Raw genomic sequence first — 23539 nt, forward strand, 5'->3', positions numbered from 1 at the left:
GCGACTATCTCGTCTGTGTTGAGTTTGCCTTTTAGTTCACCCGCAAACCCCAGAGTAATAAACCGGGACAGTTGATTTAGCACCCACTAATCTAAGCTCCAGCTCTGCACAGTAACCCCTTTGTAAACTGGGCAGCTTCATGTAAACCGTGCGCATTCCCAAGTTGTCCAGGCGGGACATTCCAGCGCGTGCTTGATTGATTACCGGGCGTGATGGATGTTACTCCTTAAGGCAGCGAATCCTCACCGGAGGCACTTCCAGCGGCCGGGACAGGAAGGACAAGGAGCTCCGCTCTCTCTTCGCGGCCTTTGCCCTCGATCGCTGCCGGAGGGAAGCCGGAGGAGCGGGGGCCGCTCGCTGCGGGGGCTCGGGGAGACGGCAGAGGAGGCGGCTCCTTCCCTCGGCCCGGCCCGGAGCGCCCCGACAGGTAACGGGGATGGGGATGGAGATGATGGAGATGGGGATGAGAAAAGGGAGCGGGGAGGCGGCCCTCGGGCACCTCAGGGTGGGGTGAGATGGATGCGGGGGGTACCGCGGGTGTGAGCGAGCCCCGAGCGCTGCTCCGGGGCTTGATTTGACAGAAAGCAGAGAAATGGCTTGAAGTGGGTCCCTGGACTGGGCAGAGGGCGGCACATCCCCTCACAGCCATCTCTTCCTGCTCGGCCGGGACCTCGCGGGTGATCCCCGCGCTGGGAAAAGTGCCTGGGACAGAGACCAGGGATGGCTTGGGCAGGCGGGAGTGAGAGCAAGGCGTTGGTAAAGGTCCTTTAAATGAAAAGCTTAAAGTTTTGTTACATTAGAGCATCGTATCCCGGGATCTTGCAAAATTGCCTCTAGTTTCGATTGGTTTTAAGTTTGAAAACGTTGAATCACTGGCTGGTTTGGGCTGGAAGGACGTTAAATATTATCTCGTTCCCTTCCTGCCATGTGCAGGGACACCTTCCATAGACCAAGCTGCTCCAGGCCCCGTCCAACCCAGCCTTAAAGCCAAGTTTAAATAACATTTTTCCAAATTATTTCTGGTGGGAGCTTTAAAAGGGATTCATTTTTCTATACATCTATCATTATGGCATTTTAAAGTCTTTATACTGGAGATTATAGTTAGCAATCTTTAATGAATATGAGAATTTCCCACCGTTTTCCTGCCAATCACGTCCCCACGCCATAATTCCCTACCTGTGTGGGAGATGGATCTAAAATCCCTGTGGAGCGTTCTGAGCCTGTGTTGCCTCATATTTGCTTCAAAGTTCACCAGTTTCAGCTGTTGGCACAACCTCAGCTTGGAGGAAAATGAAAGGAATGCCCTGGAAGGAGCAGTTCCTGCTGCAGTTGCCGTCCACAACTGGAAGGGAAAAGCTGCCAGCAAAAAGTCTGGAAGTGCTGGAGGAGCTGGAAGGGCTGCGCCTGCACCAGGACTGAGCAGAAGCGCTCAGACCTCGCTGCTTCAGCCCCCTCACTTTGGCTTAAGCATAGGAGAAGGTGGGGATTTATTTCCCTGTGTGGTTGCTGTTTCCCCCGGATGTGCTGTTTTCTCGCTGTGTTTGAAGGGGTTAATCCTGGCTCTGCCCTGCCTGCCGGTGCACAGCACTTCCATAAGGATCCAGCACCCTTAAGGCTGTGTTTTGCATAGTGGGGGTAAAGAACCTGAACTGATGTTTATTTTCCCAGATTTTTCATTATGTAGCAGATGAGGAATTGTCTCAAATTTTATTGCTCGGAATGTCGTGAAATTGGGCTTTTCTGCCTGCAAAGAATCTAAACATTTATAATATTTTTTCCCATTAGGCAGCCAAGAACTGATCAAACTGAACAGTTTTCAGTGATATGCTTTTAAGTTGATCATCAAAATAAATGTTATTGATCTGAACTCAATTAATAAGCATTGATATATAACATATTTTCTTCCTGTGTGTATTTTCCTACTGTCCACTGAAAGTCAGGTTGATGCATAAAAAGAGAAAATTCCTATTAGTTAATCACTGATTTTGAGAGGAATCAGTCCAAAATTCTTCAATTTAAATACTTATTTATATAAAATTGCTTTAATCCATTTTAAAGCCATCATTAGTGAAATGTTCTCCAAATTCTTCCTTTAAAGGATGATTAATTTCAAATCAGATCCTACACAGAAACACGAGGCAGGTGGGCAAATCAAATTCCCTTGGATTCCTGAGTGCTGTGCTGGGGGTTGGATTTATTTCTCAAATATAAAACATTTATGAGTCCTGTGGTGATATTTTTGAAGATAAAGAGTAACTAATTGTGCTGTGAAATTGAACCTTCCATCATCCCAACTGTGTCTTTGTGTGTACTCGTGCAGGATAAATATTATTACTGCAAACATCAGAAACCATTTGGAATTCCCACAGTTAAGCACTGGAATTATTTTGGCTTAAAGATGTCTAAAATATACAATAGAGCATATGCAGTTTTAGGGAAATACAGTGAAGGCAAACACTGGAGGGGACAGGACTGGGGGTCTGGTTTTAACTGGGTTTTGTGAAGATTTATCCATTGGAATCTCTACTCCTAACCCTGCAGCAGCAGCTTCAGCATGGATTCCACAGGAGCTTGGAAGGACCTGCTCTGGAGCTTGAGCTGCAGGCCAAGCTGTGTGCCTCAAATCCAAAAATGTCCTGGCTAAAGGTAAAAATGGTCATGATTTTGGTCAAAAACGGCTTTATTACATCACTTGATTTAAGGAAGTTGATTTTTACCTTCCCTCCCCTCCCCAAGCAGCTGCTCAAGCCTTGAATGAGGATAAAATCCTTGCTTGTACTTCTACTTTCTTGTCCCATTTGCTCCAGCTCATGCAAATCAGTTGGACTTCCTGTCTTTCACAGAAGTAACAAATTTTTGAGGCCTCTGAGCATCCATTTGCCGAGCATTTGTTGGATTTGGTGCATGGTGTTCTGTCCTCGAGGTGGAATTGAGTCAGAAGCGTTGTGCTGAGATCCCTGGGATCACAGCCCTTGGAGTGGGATCCTGGGTGGAGATCAGGTCCCTGCAGGGGAGATTGCCAAGGTGAAAGCCACGAGGTTTCAATGCAAACCCTGCTCGGCAGTGGCTCCATGTCCTGCCGTGATGCGTGGGATGAGGGGTGTGACAGGATCAGGAGTGCTTGGATTGGCTGATAACACAGGTAATTCCAGCTGGCACTTCAGACAACACACGGAAAAGGTAATATTTGAACAACAGCACTCTGAATGCCACTTTCCCCTTTCTTTTTCAGCAAGGAAGATGCTCCAGGACTCTGAGGGGCACCAATAGATCCCAACCATGACACTGGTTCCAGTCAAAGCCTTGTACATGAGACCCTTGAAGTGGACTTTTCTGTTCCTGATGGTGTTTTCCCTGATAACCATGTGGTACACAACCTTCTCCTTCAACACTGGCCCGGAGAACATGGACCTGCTGCACTTCTACGAGTACGAGCCCGTGTACCGGCCACAGTGCCTCTTCACGCTGCGCGAGCACCTCAACTGCGCCGACATCAACCCCTTCCTGGTCATCCTGGTGGCTTCCAGCCCCAGGGACGTGAAGGCCAGGCAGGCCATCAGGATCACGTGGGGCTCCCAGGATTCCTGGTGGGGCCAGCGCGTCCTGACCCTGTTCCTGCTGGGGCAGGACATGCACAGGGAGGACAAGGCGGCGGCGCTGTCGGTGGAGGACGAGAGCATCCTCTACGGGGACATCATCCGCCAGGATTTCATGGACACCTACGAAAACCTCACCCTGAAGACCATCATGGCATTCCAGTGGTTCTCCGAGTTCTGCTCCAGCGCCAGGTTCTTCATGAAGACCGATGCCGATGTCTTCATCAACACTCCCAACCTGGTGAAATTCCTGCTGCAGCTGAATTCCTCGGAGAACGTTTTCACTGGGTATCCCTTCATCGATAACTTCGCCATCCGAGGCTTTGACAAAAAAAGATACATCTCCTATGAGGAATATCCCTTCAAGCTGTATCCTCCCTACTGCAGCAGGTTGGGATACATACTGGATGGGAAACTGGCTCTGAGGGCTTATGAGCTGATGAGCCACATCAAACCTCTGAAATTTGAGGATGTTTATGTGGGAATTTGCTTAAACATACTCAAAGTCAACGTCACTATTCCAGCAGATACAGAACAATTCTTTCTCTATAAAATCCAATTTGATACCTGTAAGTACAGACATTTAATTGCAGCTCATGACCTTACACCAAGTGAACTGATCCAGGTTTGGCAGGATTTGTCAGCCAACACTTCAGAAACTTGCCTTTGATTCTGGGTTCATTTAGAAACTTAAATTTGGTGTAAGAGTGGGTTCTAGAGATGACGTTGACTGCTAGGGCAGCGTTTCTCCAGGGCATCCCAATGCTGTTAAATAAAAATAGCAGGGATTCACAGAGCACTTTTCCATGTGTGTATCCCACACCCAGAGGGTACTTTGGAATGCTCTGTCCCGTCTGCCTCTGCTGCCTTTCCCTGTGCACGAACAACCCTGGGATTTCTCCCTGAATCTTCTGGAATGTACAGAGTGTCACTGAGGAAAAATGTTTCTGCCAAGAAACCAGCTTTGAGGATGCTTCCCAAATTCCTGCCTGGATTGTTTTTATTGTTTTATTGCCACTCTCCATTATTTGTTCTCTGCCCAGTACAAAATTAACCCAACCTCTTTTTTTTCTACGTAACCCTCCCGAGAGTGTCACACCTTGGTGTTTGAATGTGTCACCTCCACAGCGTTTCCAGGAGTGTTCCCAGCCCGGGGATCCTGGGGGATCTGCAGGAGCTGATGAGAAATGCCGGGAATGTGGTGCACTGTGTCTCTGTCCATTTTAAATGGAAGGGCTTTGGTGTCTCTGCTGTGTTCCCAGACCAGGGAGATGCAGTGGAGCTCATGAGCAGTTTGGACATCCCAAAAACATTGGGATAATCAACCCCCCCACACCTGTGTGGGTGATGCATCCCAGGAGTTTTGGAACCCTGCAGGGCAGATGAAAAACCATTTCTGTTGTGATTTATGTCTGCCTCCAAATGAGTTTTTTTGTTCCAATTTTAAAATGCAAAAAAGGAAGAAATTCCCCCTTTAATACTTTCAAGAAGACCAACTCTGCCCTGTGTGTAAAGACCGGTTTTTAATCACTTTATTCATATCAGCAAGGCCCAGTTTTCAGTAGTTTACACTTCTAATGGACAACGATACAGAATTTGCAATTGCATGAACATAATTAACCTGGACACATCCACTACACGGGGAAGAGACTACGGAGACATCCTGGCCACGCTCCCAGGGATTCCTGCTTGGCTGGCACGATCCCACAGCCCCATTGTCTCTTAGAGACAAAGCACGAGGGCTGCCCAGACCTCCAGGAGCACGGCTGAGGTGTCCCCAGTGCCTCCAGCACGCTGGGCTTCATGGGCAGTGCTGGGTTTTGCTCTGCTCAACAACTGCACGCGGGGTTTGGGTGGAATTCGGGGATGGGGTTGTGTTTTTTAGGGATAAAAGGTCTTGGGGACAACACTCTCCAGACAAGGATTTGCAGATGTCAGTGTTCTAAGGATGGATGGTAAGGAGGTCAAAGCTTTTAAAAAATAAAGGCTTTTTTTTTTTTTTTTTGGAAAATACAGTATTGCATAACTGAGGGAACGATGCTCTTGTATTCCTAGATCCAGGTAAAATTCCAGCTGTGCCGTGGGTTTAGGAGCTGGGATTTGATTGTTCTCTGAGCAGATCCTGGGAGAACTGCCTTGTTCTGTGATTGTTTACACATCTTAAACCCCAAACCCCTCAGTCTTTCTCTGAGCCTGCCATGTGAAATGCTTAGAAATAAATTATTTGCCACAAGAACACTGATCCTACAGCACAGTTTGTATTGCTTTTTCCAAAAAAAGAATGGAATTATGACTCTGCTGCCTTCAGAAAACGGATAAAGCAGAGAGTGCTCGGGGTGAGGGAGGAATGAGAGTCATGGGGAGGTGAGGATGGCCAGAAATTCTCCTGTCACCTGCAGGAATTTGGGGGTTTGTGCCCCAAATGCTGACACTCTCACAGGTTACAAGGCTTGGGTTTACACACAGTGATCTCTTTGTGCCACCTGAAATTAACTGTCACCTACAGTGACAGCAACATTGGAAAAAGATCCATCCTGCTCCTGGTTTTCCTAAAAAACCCTCATTTCCAAATCTGGTTTGTATTTGATTCTGTCCTTATTATTGCTTAAAAGACTGTAAAATTCCTAACGGAGCTCCTGTTTCTGCTCAAAGCCACTCTCAGGGAAGTTTTTAGTGTGAGCAGCCAGGCAAAAGGTGAAAAACCTTAAAAGCATGAAATAATCTGGGCATTGAAATCGGGGGGGGGGCCCCAAATTTTATTGCATCTGCCTAGAATATTGTACTAAAAACAAAGTGTGTAAAACAGGGTAAAATTTTTCCAAATCCGAAGTTTTCTTTCTCTTGCAGCTGTATTAAATCAGAATTCCAAATATTTGTGATTTTGATAGGAAAACTGGGGGGTTTTCTGACCTGAAAAGCCTAATAATAATAATAATAATAATAATAATAATAATTCATTGGGCAAAGGTGTTTGGAAATTGCTGTTGGGTGGGGAGCAAAAGTGGGTTCCAGTGTGAAATTCCCAGTCTGGATGTTATTTCAGAGGAGTCAAAATGCTGCAATGCTTTGTGTGCACTCTGGAACAAACAAATTCCAATAAACCATGCAGGATACGTAGGGGCAGCATTCCCTGTGGTCAGTATAACCGGGATGTTTGGGATATTTCCTGAAATTTTGCCTCACATTTATGGATGGTTGGTGACAGAGCAGGCTGGAAAAGGGAGAGGCTGCCTGTGTCCATGGAAGTACTGATCCAAGTCCACAGGCTTCAAAAAAATGCAGGATTGGCCATTAAATATTCAGGGAAAAAAGTGCTGGAGTTCCCTGTTGCTCAGATAATTCCCAGAATCCCAGACTCGTTTGGGTTGGAAGGGACCTTCAAAACCACCTCATTCCAATTTAGGACTGAGCACAGCAGACACAGGAGCTGCCCTAATCCATGAAATCCATGAAGTCTTCCCTCAAGAATTGCCCTCAAACCTCTGTTTGAGGCTTCAGCTGCATCCACCAGGTTTTGCTTACCGGGGCACCCAGATTATCCTCCAGCACTGGACACAGCTGATCCCTGGAATTTTAAGTTACCTAAGGAAAAACCATTTTTATAAAACACCTGCTCCCCTAAAGCCTCGTCCAGTCAGCGTGAAAAATAAAAGCAATGGAACTCCAGCTCATCATTAACTGTACAGATCGCTTTATGCTGGGAGTCCTCAGCTTTAGAAAGGCTGTTTATGAATATCTTGGGCACACCAAGGGCCAGCAGCAGCTCTGGGCTCTGCAGGGGCCAAATTCCAGCAGAACATTCTCAGCTGTAAACCTGGAATTTTGTACAGGGGCTTAAAATCCTACTTTGGGTGATGAAAGGCTGGTGAGGTGTTTTTTTCTGTGGTATAATCACTTATTAAATGCTTTTCTGTGTAAAACAAGTATCAGCTACGTTAGCAATAATCCATATTATTTAAAGCAGGGCTGTCATATATCCTGAGACACAAAATTCCTTTTTTTTTTGTTTTTTAGGCTGTGGTGTTGGTGTTTCTGCAGCCAACACTGCTCAAGCTGATGCAGCACTTTAATTCTGACTTTTGGAGTCTAAAATCGTCCCGATATTTTAATTTCACCTCTGTGAATGGTTTAACCCTGCGACAACAGCAGCAGCCGGCTGAGTCCTGGGAGCTGAAATCATTTATCCCCGGAGCTGCTGTGGGATTTGGGGGAATGCTGCTGGATCCGTGCTCGGGGCAGGCTCAGGCCACTAGAAGGAGCCACGGTGCCACCAACCCGGCTGTCCCCAGCTCCAAGGGACAGGCTGGGAAAGGCACAGCCCTGCCAGGAATTCTAGGAACGATCAGAGTGCAGAGGAATGAACTCCACGGCAATCCGTGCTCCAGGCTGAGAGAATCATTAAAATCCCCCACGTGAGTGACCTGGGAGCTCGGATATCCCTGGGAACAGCCCGAATTCCCGGAGCGCTGGCTCGGCTGAGAGATTCAAGGTACATTTTGTCATGTTGGACCATACGGAAGATGCTCTTTGGCAGCGACTCCACACATCAGTTCCGTGCCCCGAGGCTCCCGCCGGGGGAACAGATGTCCCCCAGGGGATCCAGGCACAAAACTTCCCTGGATGAGCAGGCAGGAGGAGCTCCCAGCTGTGCCAGCCGCTCCCACCCAAAGGCAGCTCCCTGTTTCTGGAGAGGAGCCCGGGCAGGAGAGCAGCAGGAAGGCCGGAGTGCCGGAGCCCTTCTGCCACAGCCAGCGGGGGATTCCCGGCTCCGGCACCTGGCAACCCTTTCCAGATGGAGGATGGAGCGTTAAGGCAGCGGGAGAACCCTGGATTGGTCAGGTTGCATAAGCAATATGGACATGGATTCATCTTGTCAGCCCCCAGCTGTGTCACGACAGAGTTTGGCACAAATCAGCACGACTGGAAAGTTGTAAATGCCTTGATTGGGATGAAAAAACTTCCAACCTTCCAGCAGGGAGCACAGGTAGGCACTGCACATGGGTGTGGGAGACCACACGGAGCCTCTCACCTCCATCAGTCCTTCCTCTTTAAACCCGAAGCAGCTGAAACTCCTTTTTTAAAGCAATCAAAGCAAAAATCCCCAGGTTAAGCAGAGATCGTTGGCGTGGATAGCTTTGGCCAGGACAGCGCTGCCGGGGAGAGGCAGCTGAAGGTGCTAAACCAGCTCCTGCTGCAGCTGCAGCCACTTGGAGGTTGAACAGGGCTGACTGGGAGCTGCCTGGAGGGGCTGGGAGTGACAGGGAATGGTCCTGGAATGCTCCAGGCCAGGCTGCAAACCACTTCTGCCCTGCCCTGCCCTGCCCTGCCCTGCCCTGCCCTGCCCTGCCGTGTTTGCCTCAATCCTGTGAGCGTGGCTCCCTTCCATCGTGAGCTGCTCTCCCTCTGCTTTCTCCCAGCTGGGAATTCCTGCCAGCTCATTCTCCTGGCTATCCCAGTGCTGGAGGGACAGCCAGCGAGCCGTGCTCCAGAGGTCATGGATCCCTCAGGAATGCTCACTGACCTTGGGATGCTCCGTGCAGCCAGGAGCTCTCATCCCAGTGCTGTCGATCTATACTGGGAATTCCCATTTTTCTGGGAATGACCATCATTCCAGCTTCTCCAGAGCCTGTGATGGATGAATGGGGATGCCCCTGCTACACAGAGCTGTGGGTGGAATTCCCCTTTTCCCAGGGCAGCTGTACCCGGGCTGTGCCCCCCAAAGGAAAGGCACAACGGGAACATCTCCAGCGAAGGAGACAGGGAAGGCAAACTCTACGCACCGAGCTGGAGCACAGCTCCACCACAGCTGCTGTGCCATTCCCAGCCCAGCATCCAGCACTCGCATGGAATTCACGCCCCAGGGCTGCACTTGGCAGCGCCCTGCCCTCAGGTGCCTTTTCACACGGAAAGGACGGAAGCGCTCTGCAATTATTGCCATTTCCCGGTAGCTGCTCCATGGAGCTGCCGGGCTGCGCTGCACATCCACTGAGTGCAAAGGACTAAGAACGGCAGGAACCTCCCATCCTCTGGGAGAGGAGCACTGCAGGCTGGCTGCCTGCTGCTCCAGAGCATGCTGGACACTTCTCAGGGGCTCTCTCCGGAGCTCAGGATGAGCAGAGGCTGCCACGGGATGCAGGCACATTTTGCACAGCACCGGGAATTCCAATTAAGGGCTGTGATTATCCCCAAACAAATTAAAGGAGGGAAGTTTGTTGAGGGAGAGGTGACCTAGGGACAAAACTGAACAGACAAAGATGGGGATTCCTTCTCGAGCAGGAATTTGTGCTCTTTGATTTTTGCCTTGAGAGACCCCGACCCCCTCAGCACCTCCCCAGCACAGCTCAGCCTCACCCAAAGCCCTGCAGGAGAGTGCTGGTAAATGAGGAATACTGTACTTTCCCAAGGAACAGGCAATGCCAGGGAATCCATCACATCCCTGACCCACCTCCAGACTCAGACACGGGCAGCCTCCATCACCCTGAAGGCTTAAGCAGATTGCCCAGGACCACATTTTGGGGGAGATCCCAAGGATTTTTGTAAGGCAGGATGAGGATAAACGAGCCATCCAAAATCCTGCCTGTCCTGTCCCTCTGCCATGACACAGCTGCTACCAGAGGTGCAGCACGCTCAGCCTGTCCTTATTCCAACTTACAGCATTCACAGTTTCCAAAATACAATTAAATACTGAAGGTTAGACCTAAACATACTTTTAAAACCTAGATTTAACACAACCTTTCGTCTCTACAGTGCACTGATGCTGCCTGGCATTTGCATGTCATCCCCAAACCCGGCTCCAGAGGGGTCTGCCCCGGGATTAATACCACAAATCCATCTGCAGTGGTACAAGGAAGTCTTTCACAGGCTTGACTTCCAGCTCTGAGGAACGCCCTGCGTGGATGAGCTTCCCAACAGTCACTCATGGAATTCTTTTTCTCTTGCATCACTTTCCAAGTCCGTGCCACAGAAATAAGGTCAGGGTGATTCTCGGTGAATGACAGACATTCTGCTACCACAACTGAGCTCTCTTCTGATCCAGGAGGTTCAGAACTCCCGGGATTTTGCTGAAGTTCACCATTAGTTGGTTTGGATACAATATGGCCTAGAAGAACTGTTCTAGAGTAATGCACAGCCTGAATAAACGTGGTAATTCAGGAGCTCTACCTACTCACATGCTTGGCAGGGTTTATTTCGGGGGGAGGTTAAACAAAGCGAGAGCCAGCAGTGGCAGCAGGCTGAAAGTTGGCTCCTCTTCCTCCTTCAGACCACAAACCCTTCTCCTATCCACCCTGATCACTGCAGGTCACAGAGATGAGGAACATGAGAGCAGCTTCTGAGCAGTGACACCCACGAGGGGAAAGCAGCAGCACCGCCCTGACCCTGCCGTGCCCCCGCGCCCGCCTTGGGCTGGCACACGGGAAGGGAGGAATCAAACCAAAATCTACACAGGATTCATAAAGAAAAGTGAGAAACGGGAGGTTCCAGTCGGTTCCTAAGGAGCAGCAAGGGCACAGGAGGCAGGGACACGGGGACAAACTGGATTCTTGTTGTCGCTCAGCATGGATTTGTTGTATTGCTCCTTTGTCAAGCCAAGAGCAGAGCCCCGAGGGCTCCGCTCCTCCCGGAGAACCCGAACGGCGTTGTAGAGCTTCCTACTGTGGTTAAAATGTGCGAGTCTGTTCCGAGTCCGGAGCGAGCCCGGGGCTCCCTCACAGCTGTTCCTCTGCTTTGCTGCTATTCCTGAACTTCACCACCATGACTGTGATGTTGTCGGGGCAGCCCCTGTAGAAGGACTGCAGCACGATGCTCTTGGCCCCGAAGTGCGGCTCGTCCAGGCGCTCCTTGATGAACCGCACGGCCTCCTCGTTGCTGAAGGCATCCCACAGCCCATCCGAGGCCAGGATCATGAACTCTGGCTGCAGTTTGTCCAGGTCAAAGCTCAGGATGTCAGGGTCAGGGATCACAACGTTCAGGTTCTTCAGGGGGTAATCGCCCAGCGAGCGCGACATGGCCAGGATGCCCTGCACGCGCCACGAGCCGTTGAAGCTGATGAATCCACCTGGGGAGAAACAGCAACGCTCAAAGCGGCTCTCTGGAACATCAAAGCAGCTCTCTGCTTCCTGCCAGACCCCCCCAAATTCATCCTGAGGGGTTACAGAGCTCAAAATGCAGGAGGTGCCTTTGGCAGATCTCGGAGTGCTGCGGGGAAGAGCTGGATTGCAACAACTCAATCAGGAGTGGCTCTGCCTTCCCCAGGAGTGGCTCTGCCTTCCCCAGGAGTGGCTCTGCTTTTCCCCAGGAATGGCTCTGCTTTTCCCCAGGAGTAGCTCTGCCTTCCCCAGGAGTGGCTCTGCCTTCCCCAGGAGTGGCTCTGCCTTCCCCAGGAATGGCTCTGCCTTCCCCAGGAGTGGCTCTGCCTTCCCCAGGAGTGGCTCTGTTTTCCCTAGGAGTGGCTCTGCCTTCCCCCAGAGAAACCCCCAGCTTCTGGAACAGCACAGGAATTCCTGCTCCACACAATTCCTCAGGGAACCTCTGGCAATGAGCAGAAGAAAACAGTGAGGGCAGATCTTGCCATCCCTGAGTTTGTGAGGACAGGTATTTATGAGATATCGGGACAGGTATTTATGCTGGTGGGAGCACACTGATAACCTGAGGGCTTTAAAAATGTTTTATATTCATGGAAAAAATTGTTATTCCCATTCTGGAGGGTAGAGAGGCCCAGCACTGCTGGGGCAACACTCAGTGCAGGGTTAACATAAACCACAGGAACTTCTTTCCTCCATCAAAGAATTTGCTGCTGCTGTGGGAGCCAAACCAGGAATGGATTCCAAAAAGACTTGGACAAATCCAAGGAGAATTGGCTGTTAAACCTGATGATCCCAATGTAAATTCCAGCCCAGGAGGTGGCAAAGGTGACAAGTGATGAAAGCAAGGAAGATTTACTGCGGGAAGGTTTCTTTCCCTCTACTCCTGCCATGATTTCCATGTTTGTGCTCGTTATATGGGAATAAAAACCAGCTTGGATGAAGTAGATTCATGCTCTGCTGATTTCAGCACTAAACCTCCCTCAGGCTCAGACCAGGCCTCTCAAAACCAGGCTTTGGGCAGGGCTGGGGCTGAAGCTCCTGGGATGCTCCTGGTTGTCCATTTGCTCCCTGGGGAGATCCCAAGGAGTGCTCACTGGGCTGTTGAAGGCTGCTCTCCTACCCCAACCAGCTCATTTAGGGGTGGACCATCTGCTGCCATCTCTGCCCTGTGACATCCCCCGGAATTCTGGCTGGAAAACGGGAGACTTGTTCTGCTGAGGCCTCCGTCGGGCACTCCCCACCCTCTCCCGGGGGAAATGTCAATTTTAGTGCCACATAAAAGATGAACCTCCTGACAACTCACCAGCTCTCTTAATCCTCTTCCTCTCCTTCAGCTGGTAGGGCTTGTGGTCGTGGGACAGGGGGATGGCGTTGCCGTCCTTGTCACACAGGACGCCCCGGGAGTCGCCCACGTTGGCCACGGTCAGCTCCTTGTCGGACAGCAGCGCGATCAGACACGTGGTGCCTGCAGGAACACGAGGGAGGGAGGCCCACACACACAGGGGGTGTAAATACAGGAATGATCAGCAGGAAAACGTTCTTCCTCTTACAGAGCCCCAGGATCGTTGAGTTGGGAAGGACTTCCAGGATGGTGGAGTCCAGCCTGTGGCTGATCCCCTCCAAGCCCACGTTAACGGTGGCAGAGAGGCTGAAAGGGGAGGGATTGTTGCCATTCCAGTTCCCATCTTCCCGTTGCAGTTCCATCAGAACTGGCTTTTCCCAGTGGCCAAGGGAAGCAATGAAAGCCCAAAGGAGCCCTGGAGCCCCCAGGAACTGAACCTGCAGCACTGGATGGGGATGGGGTACCCCGGAGCTCTCTCCCCTCAGCCCTGCCAGAACTGAGGTCACTTCTTGATGTTTTTATTGAAAAAAGGTAAAGATTGGACATTTCAATTACTTTCACCTTTAAATGCACAGAAAATGAGATTAGGCATCGACCATTGCATCAAAAGGTGACAAGTGAGGTTTTGCAGACACGCTGACACAGATTAAAAGGGAATTTCAGCACTGATTGTTCCCAAAGGCACTCCGGTATCCCTCAGTAAAATTAAAGCCACACCCTTCTCCTTTTAGGCAGAGAAGCCTCATAGGCTGAGTTTTCACTTTTGTTGTTAATTTACATCTGATTATTCATTAATAAAAGGATTTATCCCCAGCTGGGGTGCTCTGGGAGAAGCACTTGGGCCATGAAGGTCTTGGGGATGAAACTCAGCCCCCAGAAGAGGTCCAGAGCAGGGCTCCAGTCTGAGCTCCGTGGCCCTAAACCCAAATTCTGGGTGGTGCCATCCCTGTCCAGACCAGAGGGACAAACTCTGGCTGTTCCCATGGCAAACATCCCGTGAGTGGTATAAATAAACCAGCCAGGAATAAACAAATTGGGTCCCAAAGGTTCATTTTTGCCTTCCTGGATGCCCGATCCCACGGGAGAGGAGAGGCCTGAGGTACCCTCTGGACAAGGATCCATCTGGAGTGACCCCAGAGCAAGAAAACCCCAAAATTCCTGGCCTGGATTGATTAAACCCCAAACAAACCCAACTCATCAACCCCATCCCTATGTCCTCCCAACAGAGCTCAAGCTTCAGTTCACACAATAATTAAGCAAGAATTATTATTTTTGAGCTTCAATAATGCCCAGAAGGGATCAGAGTTATTCAGAACAGGGCAGAAAGCAGGATAACCCAAAATACAGGTTTATATTTGGGTTTATTCTCCACCAACCTGCAACTTGCACCACATGGAGCTCTCATCTACAGACCACACATTCCCACTTGCCTTCCAGGGACTTTAAATCCCAAACAATAGGACTCCTGGAGTTTCCAGGGCAGCAATGTGATGTTTTTATGGTTCACCTCACTGTCCTCTGGGCCCATCTGCCTCAGCCCCTCCTGTGTCTCCTGCATTTCTCTTTGACATGCTCAGAAATCCAAATAAAACTGGGATTATTGCCCACAGAATAGGCAGGAGTGAGAAAAATCTGGATAAAAAGTGGTGGGAGACCATCAAGATCACGGAGCTCCACCTCCACGTGCCCTCCAAGTGAGCCAGCAACTCTAATCCAAAGGCAGAGAAATAAATCTGATTCTCCAGGGATAAAAATATAAAATCAGGAATGATACAAGCAGGAGCAGACATTCACTTTTCGTTTATGCTCCAGCAGGGAGGGAACCTGCAGGAATTGTGGGGACAAAGCAGGGACTTCACTCCTTCCCTCCTTTCTAGGTTCCTGGAATATTTAAATAATAATAATTTCTTGCAGCAGAAGCTACAGAGATTGGAGAGAATGTTGTTAAAATCTCCAAAATACACAGTTTTGCCAAATGCTTGGGCTTACTGCCTGTGAATGAAATAAATTGCAGCAAACAAACTTTCAAAAACGTGGACTTTTAAAGCACCCGCCTCCCTTTCCTCAAGGTGTGTGGGACCAGAGAGCCAGCACATCATCCAGGCACTGATCCCAAACCCCTCAGTGCTGCTCTTTCCTACAATGCCCTGCACCTCCTGCTTCTCTCAGCAAAACTCTCCCGAATAATCCATTCTGTAAAGCCTGAACCTAAAAACAACCATTCTGAAAGCTCAAGGTCTCAGCATTCCATCATATCTCAACATAATGTGCTTTTCCCCCTGAAATTAGAAGAACTCTCTTCTTTCACAAGAGATTAAAAGAAGCAGCAGGTTCATAGAAATACAGAGAATGACTTCAGATCTCTGAGACTGGAGCTTAAATTCCACCACAGAAGAATTCCCAAGCGGCTGTACCCAGTGGGTTTGTATTTGAAACAGAGAATCATTTTATTTCCAATTAGATCTGGGACTCATGGAATGATTTGGGATGAGAGGGACCTTAAATCCCATCCACTCCCACCCCCACAGACACCTCCCACTGTCCCAGGCTGCTCCAACCTGGCCTTGGGCACTGCCAGGGATCCAGGGGCAGCCACAGCTGCTCTGGGACTTCCATCCCAGCCCCTCCCCCCCCTCACAGGGAGGAATTCCTTCCCAAAATCCCATCCAAACCCACACAATTAATCCTCCTCACCATCAATCATCCGATATTCACCAGATTTGGGGGCACTCCCAGACTGATGGATTCTGGAGGTGTTTCAACACCCTAAAAGTGTTTTCCAGGTGGGAAAACAAGAGAGCTGGAAGGGAATTTTGTGCATCAGGAAGCAAAATTTAATTACTGGGAAATGGAAACCCTTTTGGGCAGCCTCTCCATCTTCCAGGCTGCTCTGACAGGGACCATCAGTAGCTCCAAGCTCCACGTGATTCCTCCCTTGTCCAGATGAAAAATCATCCCAGTACAGAGGGAATTCCATTTCAGCTCCCAGGTTGATTTCCTGGCATCATTCCCGTGTTTAATTTCACCTGAGCATCCCCCTCAGCAGCAACATGTTGGAAATGGTTTAAATAAGTTGAAAATCACTGGGTTTTTTTTCCCTGGTGAGGGGTTTGTGTGTGTCACCAGGACAGCTCAACAGCAGGAGGCCACAAGTGCAATTTCCTCTGGAATTGCTCCCGAATTCTGGGATCTCTGAGGGACACCTCAGGATCCATTAGAAATCTCCACAGCTTTGCAGCTCCCATTATGGAATATTCAAATCCACGTAAAACACCATCTGCAGAACTGATTTGGCAAAAATAAAAAGCGGGGGGGAAAAAAAAAAGGGATTTCAACGTCTTGGCAATTCCAGGCAAATCCACCCCTCCACAATCACGGTGCCAAAGATATTAAAGATTTTATGTTTATGGGATTAGCTGGCCTTGAGGGAGTCCAATCCCTCAGGATCCATCCTGCATTTTAAGCCAGGCAGAAGTTTGCTGGGACAGCTGAGGCTCAGTGATTTTATGGGTGACATCCATAAACAAGGTGACATCCTGTAACAAGGATGGTGATCCCACGGGAAAAGAAGGAGCAAAATGAAAATCCCACTTGGGGAAAATAAAACCCGAACCACCAAAATAATTTTCCCCTCTTTCCTCTGGCTCTTCTCCTCCTCCTTTCCAGCTCTCCTGATTTTGTTCCTGCACATTCTGTGCAGCCCCATTGCCTTTGGAAGAGTTGTTTTTATCACCTTTAATGGATGATTTTATCTCCTGCTCTTTAAATCCCTCCTAAAATACTTCCAGAAAGCTTCCCAGCCACTTTGCAGCCTCAGGCCATTGCACTCTCAGCAGCATTCCCACATTCCTGCAGGATCCTGATCCCTGGGTAATTGTGGGATTCCAGGTGCCTGCTCTCCCCAGTGCTCCCAGCATTCACTGCTCATGGCTCCAGCCAAGGCTGGAAGAGAAATATTCCCAAAATTCCTTGTCAGGACAAGGATTTCAACTCCTGGCAAGTCACCCCTGGTGGAAGTGTGTTCCCATTTTTCCAAGCCCTCTGTGAACAGGACAAAGCACAGCCCCAAAGCACAGCCCAAGGAGGAAGGTGCATTACAAGACAGGACTTCTCTTAAAGAAAATCAATCCAACAGATCTTCCTTTAGTGGATTACCTTGGGATAAACATCCCAGCAAGGACAACTGATTCTATTGTGATCGTTTTATTTATCATTTTATTTATAATGATATCATTTATTTATCATTTTATTATGATGGAGCACAATGATGACTTCACCTTGGCAGGCTCTTTGCAGAAGGAAAAAACCCCATTTTTCCCCCAACAAAGCATTTATTATGCCCATTATTTATGATTCCTATTGCAATTTCCTGCTTTAATTTTCTCATTTTCTCCTGGTAATCACCTTCCCTGGGGGAAAACACCTGCCTGCAGTTCCAGGAAGGGAGCAGAGTACCTGGAAAAGGGGCGTCCTTGGCCTGTTGGTTGTTAAAATCAACTTCTCCCAGCTCCAGCCAGGACATTTGTGGGAAGCAGATGGATCTGCCACCTCTTGGCTGAAGTTTCATCTTGGATATTTTGGCTTTTTGCACTTCCAGCAATGGGAAACATTCACAGGACTGGACTGGGGGCTGCAGTCCTGGAGTTGGGATGAAGGGCAGAGCCTTGGATTTATGCTCAGAGCAGCTTTCCACAGCTGGAACCAGAGCCAGGATTCCAGGGAGCACAGAAACCCTGGATATGAGGAATTTCAGCAATTCAGTATCTATTAAATCCTGCTGGGAGGGAGGAGTGGAGGATGAGGGATCCCTGGCTCTGGGATTCCCTGGACATGGTGAGGGAAGGCCGAGCCCAACCCATCCCCCCCTCACCCCAAACCAGCTGGACCCCAGCAAACACCAGCTAAGAAAAGCCATTTTGGGGCTGACACCTGGCTCTGGATGCAATTCCTAAATACCAGTATCTTCCAGGACTGCTTGACAGCAGGGAAAAATGAATTCCATCTCTTTTTGTTGTGTAATAATGGAACTCAATTTCGCCAGGACTCCTGGGGAAGAGGGGCCATCCATTAAGGAAAAAACCACATGGTCTGCAGGATGAAACCACCTCCAGAACCTCCCAGCAGGCTGGAATTCCCTGGAACACCAGAGTTAAATGCCTAAGTGCCTTTAAATAACCTAAATTTGCCACAGATCAGGCACTGACCACCTCGGATGTTTAGGGATGCTGTAAATGAAAGGAATGGGATTAAGAACCAACAAAGCTTTGTTGGGAGAAAATATTCTTGCACAAAATTACCCCAGCCTCAGCTAGTCAAGAATGCCACTTTTTAAACTAAAGGATTTAGGGATTAGGAGAGGATTTGGACCCATCTGTCACTTTTGGCCTCCTTTCATTTTTTAAAGCTTCCTTACTCAAACCTCACGAAAAATCTTGCCAACATTTGACTATTTCCAGACAAACTCATTCGATTTGTAGCTCTGATGTGTTGATTTCCTAAAGAGAAAGATGCACAAAAAGAGGGAAAGATTCACACTGGGATGTCGAGTCCATCAAGGCTGCACTTTATGAACACTGGATGTTGCCAGAAAGGCCAAATTAACACCCAAAATTGTGCCAAACCCAGAGCATTTGGGCTTCATTCCCGCAAAGGGATGCAGCTGAACTCGACCCACTTTGGGAAGCATCCCTGGGGAGAAAGGAGTTCCTGGGGGTGCAAAATGCTCCTTCCAAGAGGGATGGGAAAGGTTTCCTGGCTGGAAAAGGTGTGGAAGTGCTTCCCTGTCCAGCACACCCTGCTACAATCAGTGACTGAGCCCTTGGAGCCCCTCAAACCTTTCCCTGTCCAGCTTCCCTGGCTGGCACCTGCTGGAATCCCACCTGCAGGAACCAAACCCTTGGCAGTGCTCCAGGATGGGTTTGGGTGATCCCTCACACAATTGCCTGCCACACAAAATTCTGTTTTCTCCCCTTTCAGCACCATCACTTTTATTTTGCCAATTTTCAAAGATTCTTTCCCTCATTTTTTATGCCCCACCAGCAGCTCGAGTTCCTCGTTGAGTTGATTTTGGGGTGGAAAAAAGCCAAAAAAAAAAAAAAGGAGAATGCCGCCACCAAGGGCTGGAGTGGTTGGAGCACCCAGGCTCACCAGCAGCTGCTGTAATTATATTTAACTGCCCATTTTCTGTGCTTTGCTCCCAATCAGCTCTCACTTCAAGAGCAGGTAGAGCCATTTCTGCCTTTATCATAAATAAGGGACACAATCAGGAGGATGAGGTGGCTCCACTGCTGTGTTTTCATCTCTGGAGGTGCCTCCACCTGCTCGGGAAGCTGGAATTTTGGGGGTACATTTGCAGCTGTGCTGTCTCTCTGCTCTGAATGTGTGCTGGGAGTTTTCTCAAGCAGTTATTATGGAGCTTCTCATTTCCACATGATTGTTGCTGGACGAGATAAATCCCCAAATATGTGCTTCAAGCAGTTTTAATCTTTATTTTTGCTGTACAAACACAGAGATTTCCATAAAGGAAAAAGCTTTTCTTTGCCTTCTGACAGGAATCAGTCATTTCCCTGCATTTTCTCCTCCCTAATAAACTCCTATAAATCAAAATATAAAGGAGCTGGAGTGACCAAACTGAGGGGAAAAAATTCACAGGATTCATTGGAGTGGGAAATTCTGTGTGAGAAAAGATCACCAGAGGTGAGAGAAAACAACAACTTCTGAAGCTTATCTTTGATGCATCATTAAAAGCAGGCCAGATGTGATGAAGGAAATATTCTGCACCCTCATTTTACCTCTGCTGGCCTTTGAGAACCCACAATCCAAGCTCCTTGCGTGAGGTGTATTCTGCAAAATGCAGCTCAGGAGGCTCCAGAGTGCTCCAGATCCCAGCAGCTCAGAGAACCAGGTAATTTATTGGGTTAATGAGTGGCTTTAATTGATAAAGCAACAGAGCTTTGTCATTGTTTGCCATTCCCAGAGCACTGAGAGCAGCCAGAGTGTGCAGTCTGTAAATGGCATTTACATCTGAGATCAAAGCAGCTGCAAGAGAATCTCTGCTCAGGAGTGGGAGCGTGAGGAAGAGTCTGAGCAAAGTGGGTAAGAAGCTGGAGCATTTAAAGTTGGAATATTTGTAGCTGGACCATTTCAAGTACTTCAGGACATGTGAGGAAATGCCAGAAGAAAATCCCAGCCCTCTGGCAGAGCTGGAAGTGCTGAGGAGCTCCAGTGGTGGCACTTTTATCATGGTGACAGTAACCAAAGCAAGGAGTGACCCGTGGGGCTGCTGCCTGGCAAATCCACCAGAACAGGAGGAAAAACCTAATGACAGCAGGAAAAACCCAATGACAGCAGGAAAAACCCAATTACAAGTTCCAGGCTTCTGCCTAAAGCAGCTGGAGGAAGACTCAGAGCTGAGCTCAGCACCCAAGGGCACCGCGGTGCCAAAGACCAGGGAAGCTCCAGAGGAAAAGCCACCAGGGATTAAGGGAAACAGCAAAATGAGGATCTAGGGAGTGTAAACCCTCTTTTTGTACTCCAAGGAAGGGCGGGATAGCAGGGATGAGGCTGGAAGCTGCTGGGAAGGATGGTGGGCTCCAGCTCAGCCACGAGTGTTTGAAGAGGAGAACAAAGAGCAGCACCCAGAGCTCAGCTCGCAGCTCCATCCATGCCCTGCTGGGAATAAGTCAGCTCTAAATGATGAACTGTCCTCTCTGTTTGAGCCTTTCTTTACCAGATGGCCAGGTGATTTTAATCTAAACACCAAGAAACTTTGGTAAGACTCAGGGCAAATAGAACACACCGGGGGTTATTTTGGACAATCAGTGAAAAACATCAAGAGTGTGTCTTCGTTGCTGTGTAACTGGAAATTTCCTGCATCAGGAGAACCCTGTGAAGGATCTAAAAGCTGGAAGGCATTTCTAACTGCTAGAAAACCAAATGCTAGAAAATGTAAATACCAAACCTGGAAACTGGAACTTCACTGTTAAAATGCCTCCAAAATTGCCTGGGTTTGGCTGCCCATGGCCTCACATCATGTTTAAAATCAGGTTCTGTGCCTGCCCCAGCCACTCTCAGCTGGGAAAGCCCAAAAATCAGTTATTTGTGAAGGAGAAAAGAGCAGAAAGCAGGTGGTACCAGGGACAGTGCAGAGACACAGGGAGATCAATCAACATCAGTGCTCAGAGCACAAAGTGCTGGGAGAAACAGAAGTGTCCTCTCAGCTCCCTGGCATCCCATCACTCATGAGGAACATCTTCCACCCCAGCCTGACTTCAGGAGGCAAAAAAATGTCACAAAAATGAGGACAAAAGTTCAACCTGCACAAGGTGTTTGGGGAAACATCGAAAGTGAGCCCTTTTTTTGGCAGTAAAATGGAAATTATAAAGAACCACAGCCATACCTGCTTCATCATAGGTCACAGTCAGCTTCTCCAGCATTTCCCTGTCGATGGATAGGATCTGCTGCTCCAGGATGGTCTGGTAGGACAGGACACTGTTCTCCTTGTCCTTCTCATAGTCTTGGAGATGCTGTTTGAGCACTTCGGGCAGCCGGGACTTCACATACTCTGCTGCTGACTGTGGAGCAAAGAGGAGTGTAATTAATCCATTTGTGTTAATTGGAGTTGGGGTATCATGGAGCAAACCCCCCCTGAGCTGAGGCACCACCCGGCCTCCCCCAGGGAATTCCTACACACGCCCAGCACAACAGCACAGCTTCATCAGAGCTGATGCCTCTTGAAAACACAACAACCAAATCTCATGTCTTTATTCCAAATTCTAAAGCACAGAGTGGAATCAGATTTCATGTGTTTATTCTACATTTTAAAGCACAAAGTGGCAGAGTGGAATCAAATTTAATGTGTTTTCCCTACATTTTAAAGCACAGAGTGGAATCGCTTCACCCGCTCTCGATACACGGCCAGGGCCATTAATATTCCTATACACACGAACACAGAGAAAATTCCTTTAATTCCTTCCTCCCGCCGCTCAGGGGCCCAAAGGAGAGGGAATTAACACAAGGGGGCATGGTTGGACTGATGTTGGGAGCCGCGTGTAAAAATGTAGTAACGGGGGAGTAACCACTGAGAGCAGCTGGCCGGGATCCCTGGCACCCTCCACACCTGGAGAGACCCAAACCCAGCCTGGATTCCCGATTTGCAGCACCACCATCCCTCCCCTGGGACTATCACGCTCCCACTCTGACAGGGAATAGAAATTCCCTTTTTCTGGCACAGCTTTGGGTTGGGTTTTTTCAGCTGCCCATCTCTGACAGAGCAGCAAGGGCTCCGTGCTCCTTTTCCTGCCCATCTCAAGGCAAAAAAAGGGAAAATAAATGACAACAAAGTTGTTTTATTCCAGGCCTGGGAGTGACCAGGAGTCACCCCTGTTCTGTTCCAGGCTCTTCCTGGGGTTATATTTAGTTTTCCAAAGTCAACCAGTGATTAAATTGCAATCTTAAAATACCCCTGAAGTTGTGCTCCGTGTTCCTGCACTCTGAGCCGTGTGACACCAAGGGAATTACTCGGGAAAACCAAAGGAACTGCCCACATGAGCACAGAATAATGAATATTTTAACAGTTGCTTTTTCCACAGGAAGGCCAAAAGGCACATTGTACACGGATTATTTCAGCCCAAGTTCAGGAATTTGTGTTCAATGTTTCCTCTGGGAACAGATTTGTTCTCTTTGATCCCTGGGGGGGATTTTTGTGCTCCTGGGAAACACCTGAGCTCAGGGATTCGATCTGCTGGTCAATCTGCCTCCTCCTCATCCCTGTGGGAAAGCAATTCCATGGCCACTCTTCTAAAACTGAAACTCCAGCATCCCCTGGGAATCTGCTTCCAGTCCGAAGCAAATTAAATAAAGGATTGACTTTAATACCTTAATTGACTTTAGGGTATTTCGTCCTACCATGGAAAATTAATATTTCATATGGAGAGAACACATTTTAAAAGATCTACGATGAAATCTACTCGCAGAGCTCATTCACCACAAAAATCCCGTTTTTCTAAACCTCCCCCCCACTTTGGACATAAAAATCCCATCAGGAATTGCTGAAATCCCTCATTCTGCAGCAACCTGAACCCAAACGCAGCCAGTGGCCTCCTGTCACTACCAAACCTGCCCACATTTTTTAATTGATGGGAAAGACACATCCAAAGCAAATTTTCCTTCTATAAATGATGCTGAAATTTGCTCCCTGAAGTGGCTCCTTCTGGGACCTGCTTTGTACGTGGGGGAGGAAAGGTCTAAAATGCTCATTAAGGGCTTCATTATGAAGCTACTTCAAAAATCAAGTGGTGCCTGGACGAAGCAGCTCCTCAGTCAGTGATTTGGGGAATTTTGGGAAAGTTTGGAACACACAGGAGGGTTTTGGTGGGTGGAAGCCCAGCAGGGACAGCTGCATCCTTCCTCATCCTCAGCACATTCCACAGGCTCACCACATCCCACAGCCTGACTCCCCCAACCCACCCAACCTTTAAAATCCATGTTTTCCCCCCAAATTGCATGTTTCTGGCCTT

General features: G+C 48.7%; 2 protein-coding genes across 2 annotated transcripts in view; one reads left to right on the forward strand and one right to left on the reverse strand.

The window, feature by feature from the left end:
* Positions 1-508: 508 nt before the first annotated feature.
* Positions 509-5616, forward strand: B3GALNT1 (beta-1,3-N-acetylgalactosaminyltransferase 1 (globoside blood group)). Its single transcript, XM_019284677.3, has 3 exons — positions 509-1479; positions 2542-2646; positions 3233-5616. The coding sequence occupies exon 3, from the start codon at positions 3280-3282 to the stop codon at positions 4264-4266; it is 987 nt and encodes a 328-aa protein (XP_019140222.2). The 5' UTR covers positions 509-1479; positions 2542-2646; positions 3233-3279; the 3' UTR covers positions 4267-5616.
* PPM1L (protein phosphatase, Mg2+/Mn2+ dependent 1L) overlaps positions 5107-23539 on the reverse strand; it is a 74328-nt gene continuing 55895 nt past the window's right edge. The window contains exons 2-4 of the mRNA XM_010397427.2: positions 21421-21595; positions 12984-13145; positions 5107-11652 (exon numbers count right to left, since the gene is read on the reverse strand). Of these exons, the coding sequence (XP_010395729.1) occupies positions 11303-11652; positions 12984-13145; positions 21421-21595 (687 nt within the window). The 3' untranslated portion in view covers positions 5107-11302. The remainder of the gene's footprint in view (positions 11653-12983; positions 13146-21420; positions 21596-23539) is intronic.

This window comes from Corvus cornix, chromosome 9, assembly GCF_000738735.6.
Source record: "Corvus cornix cornix isolate S_Up_H32 chromosome 9, ASM73873v5, whole genome shotgun sequence".
Classification (NCBI taxonomy): domain Eukaryota; kingdom Metazoa; phylum Chordata; class Aves; order Passeriformes; family Corvidae; genus Corvus; species Corvus cornix.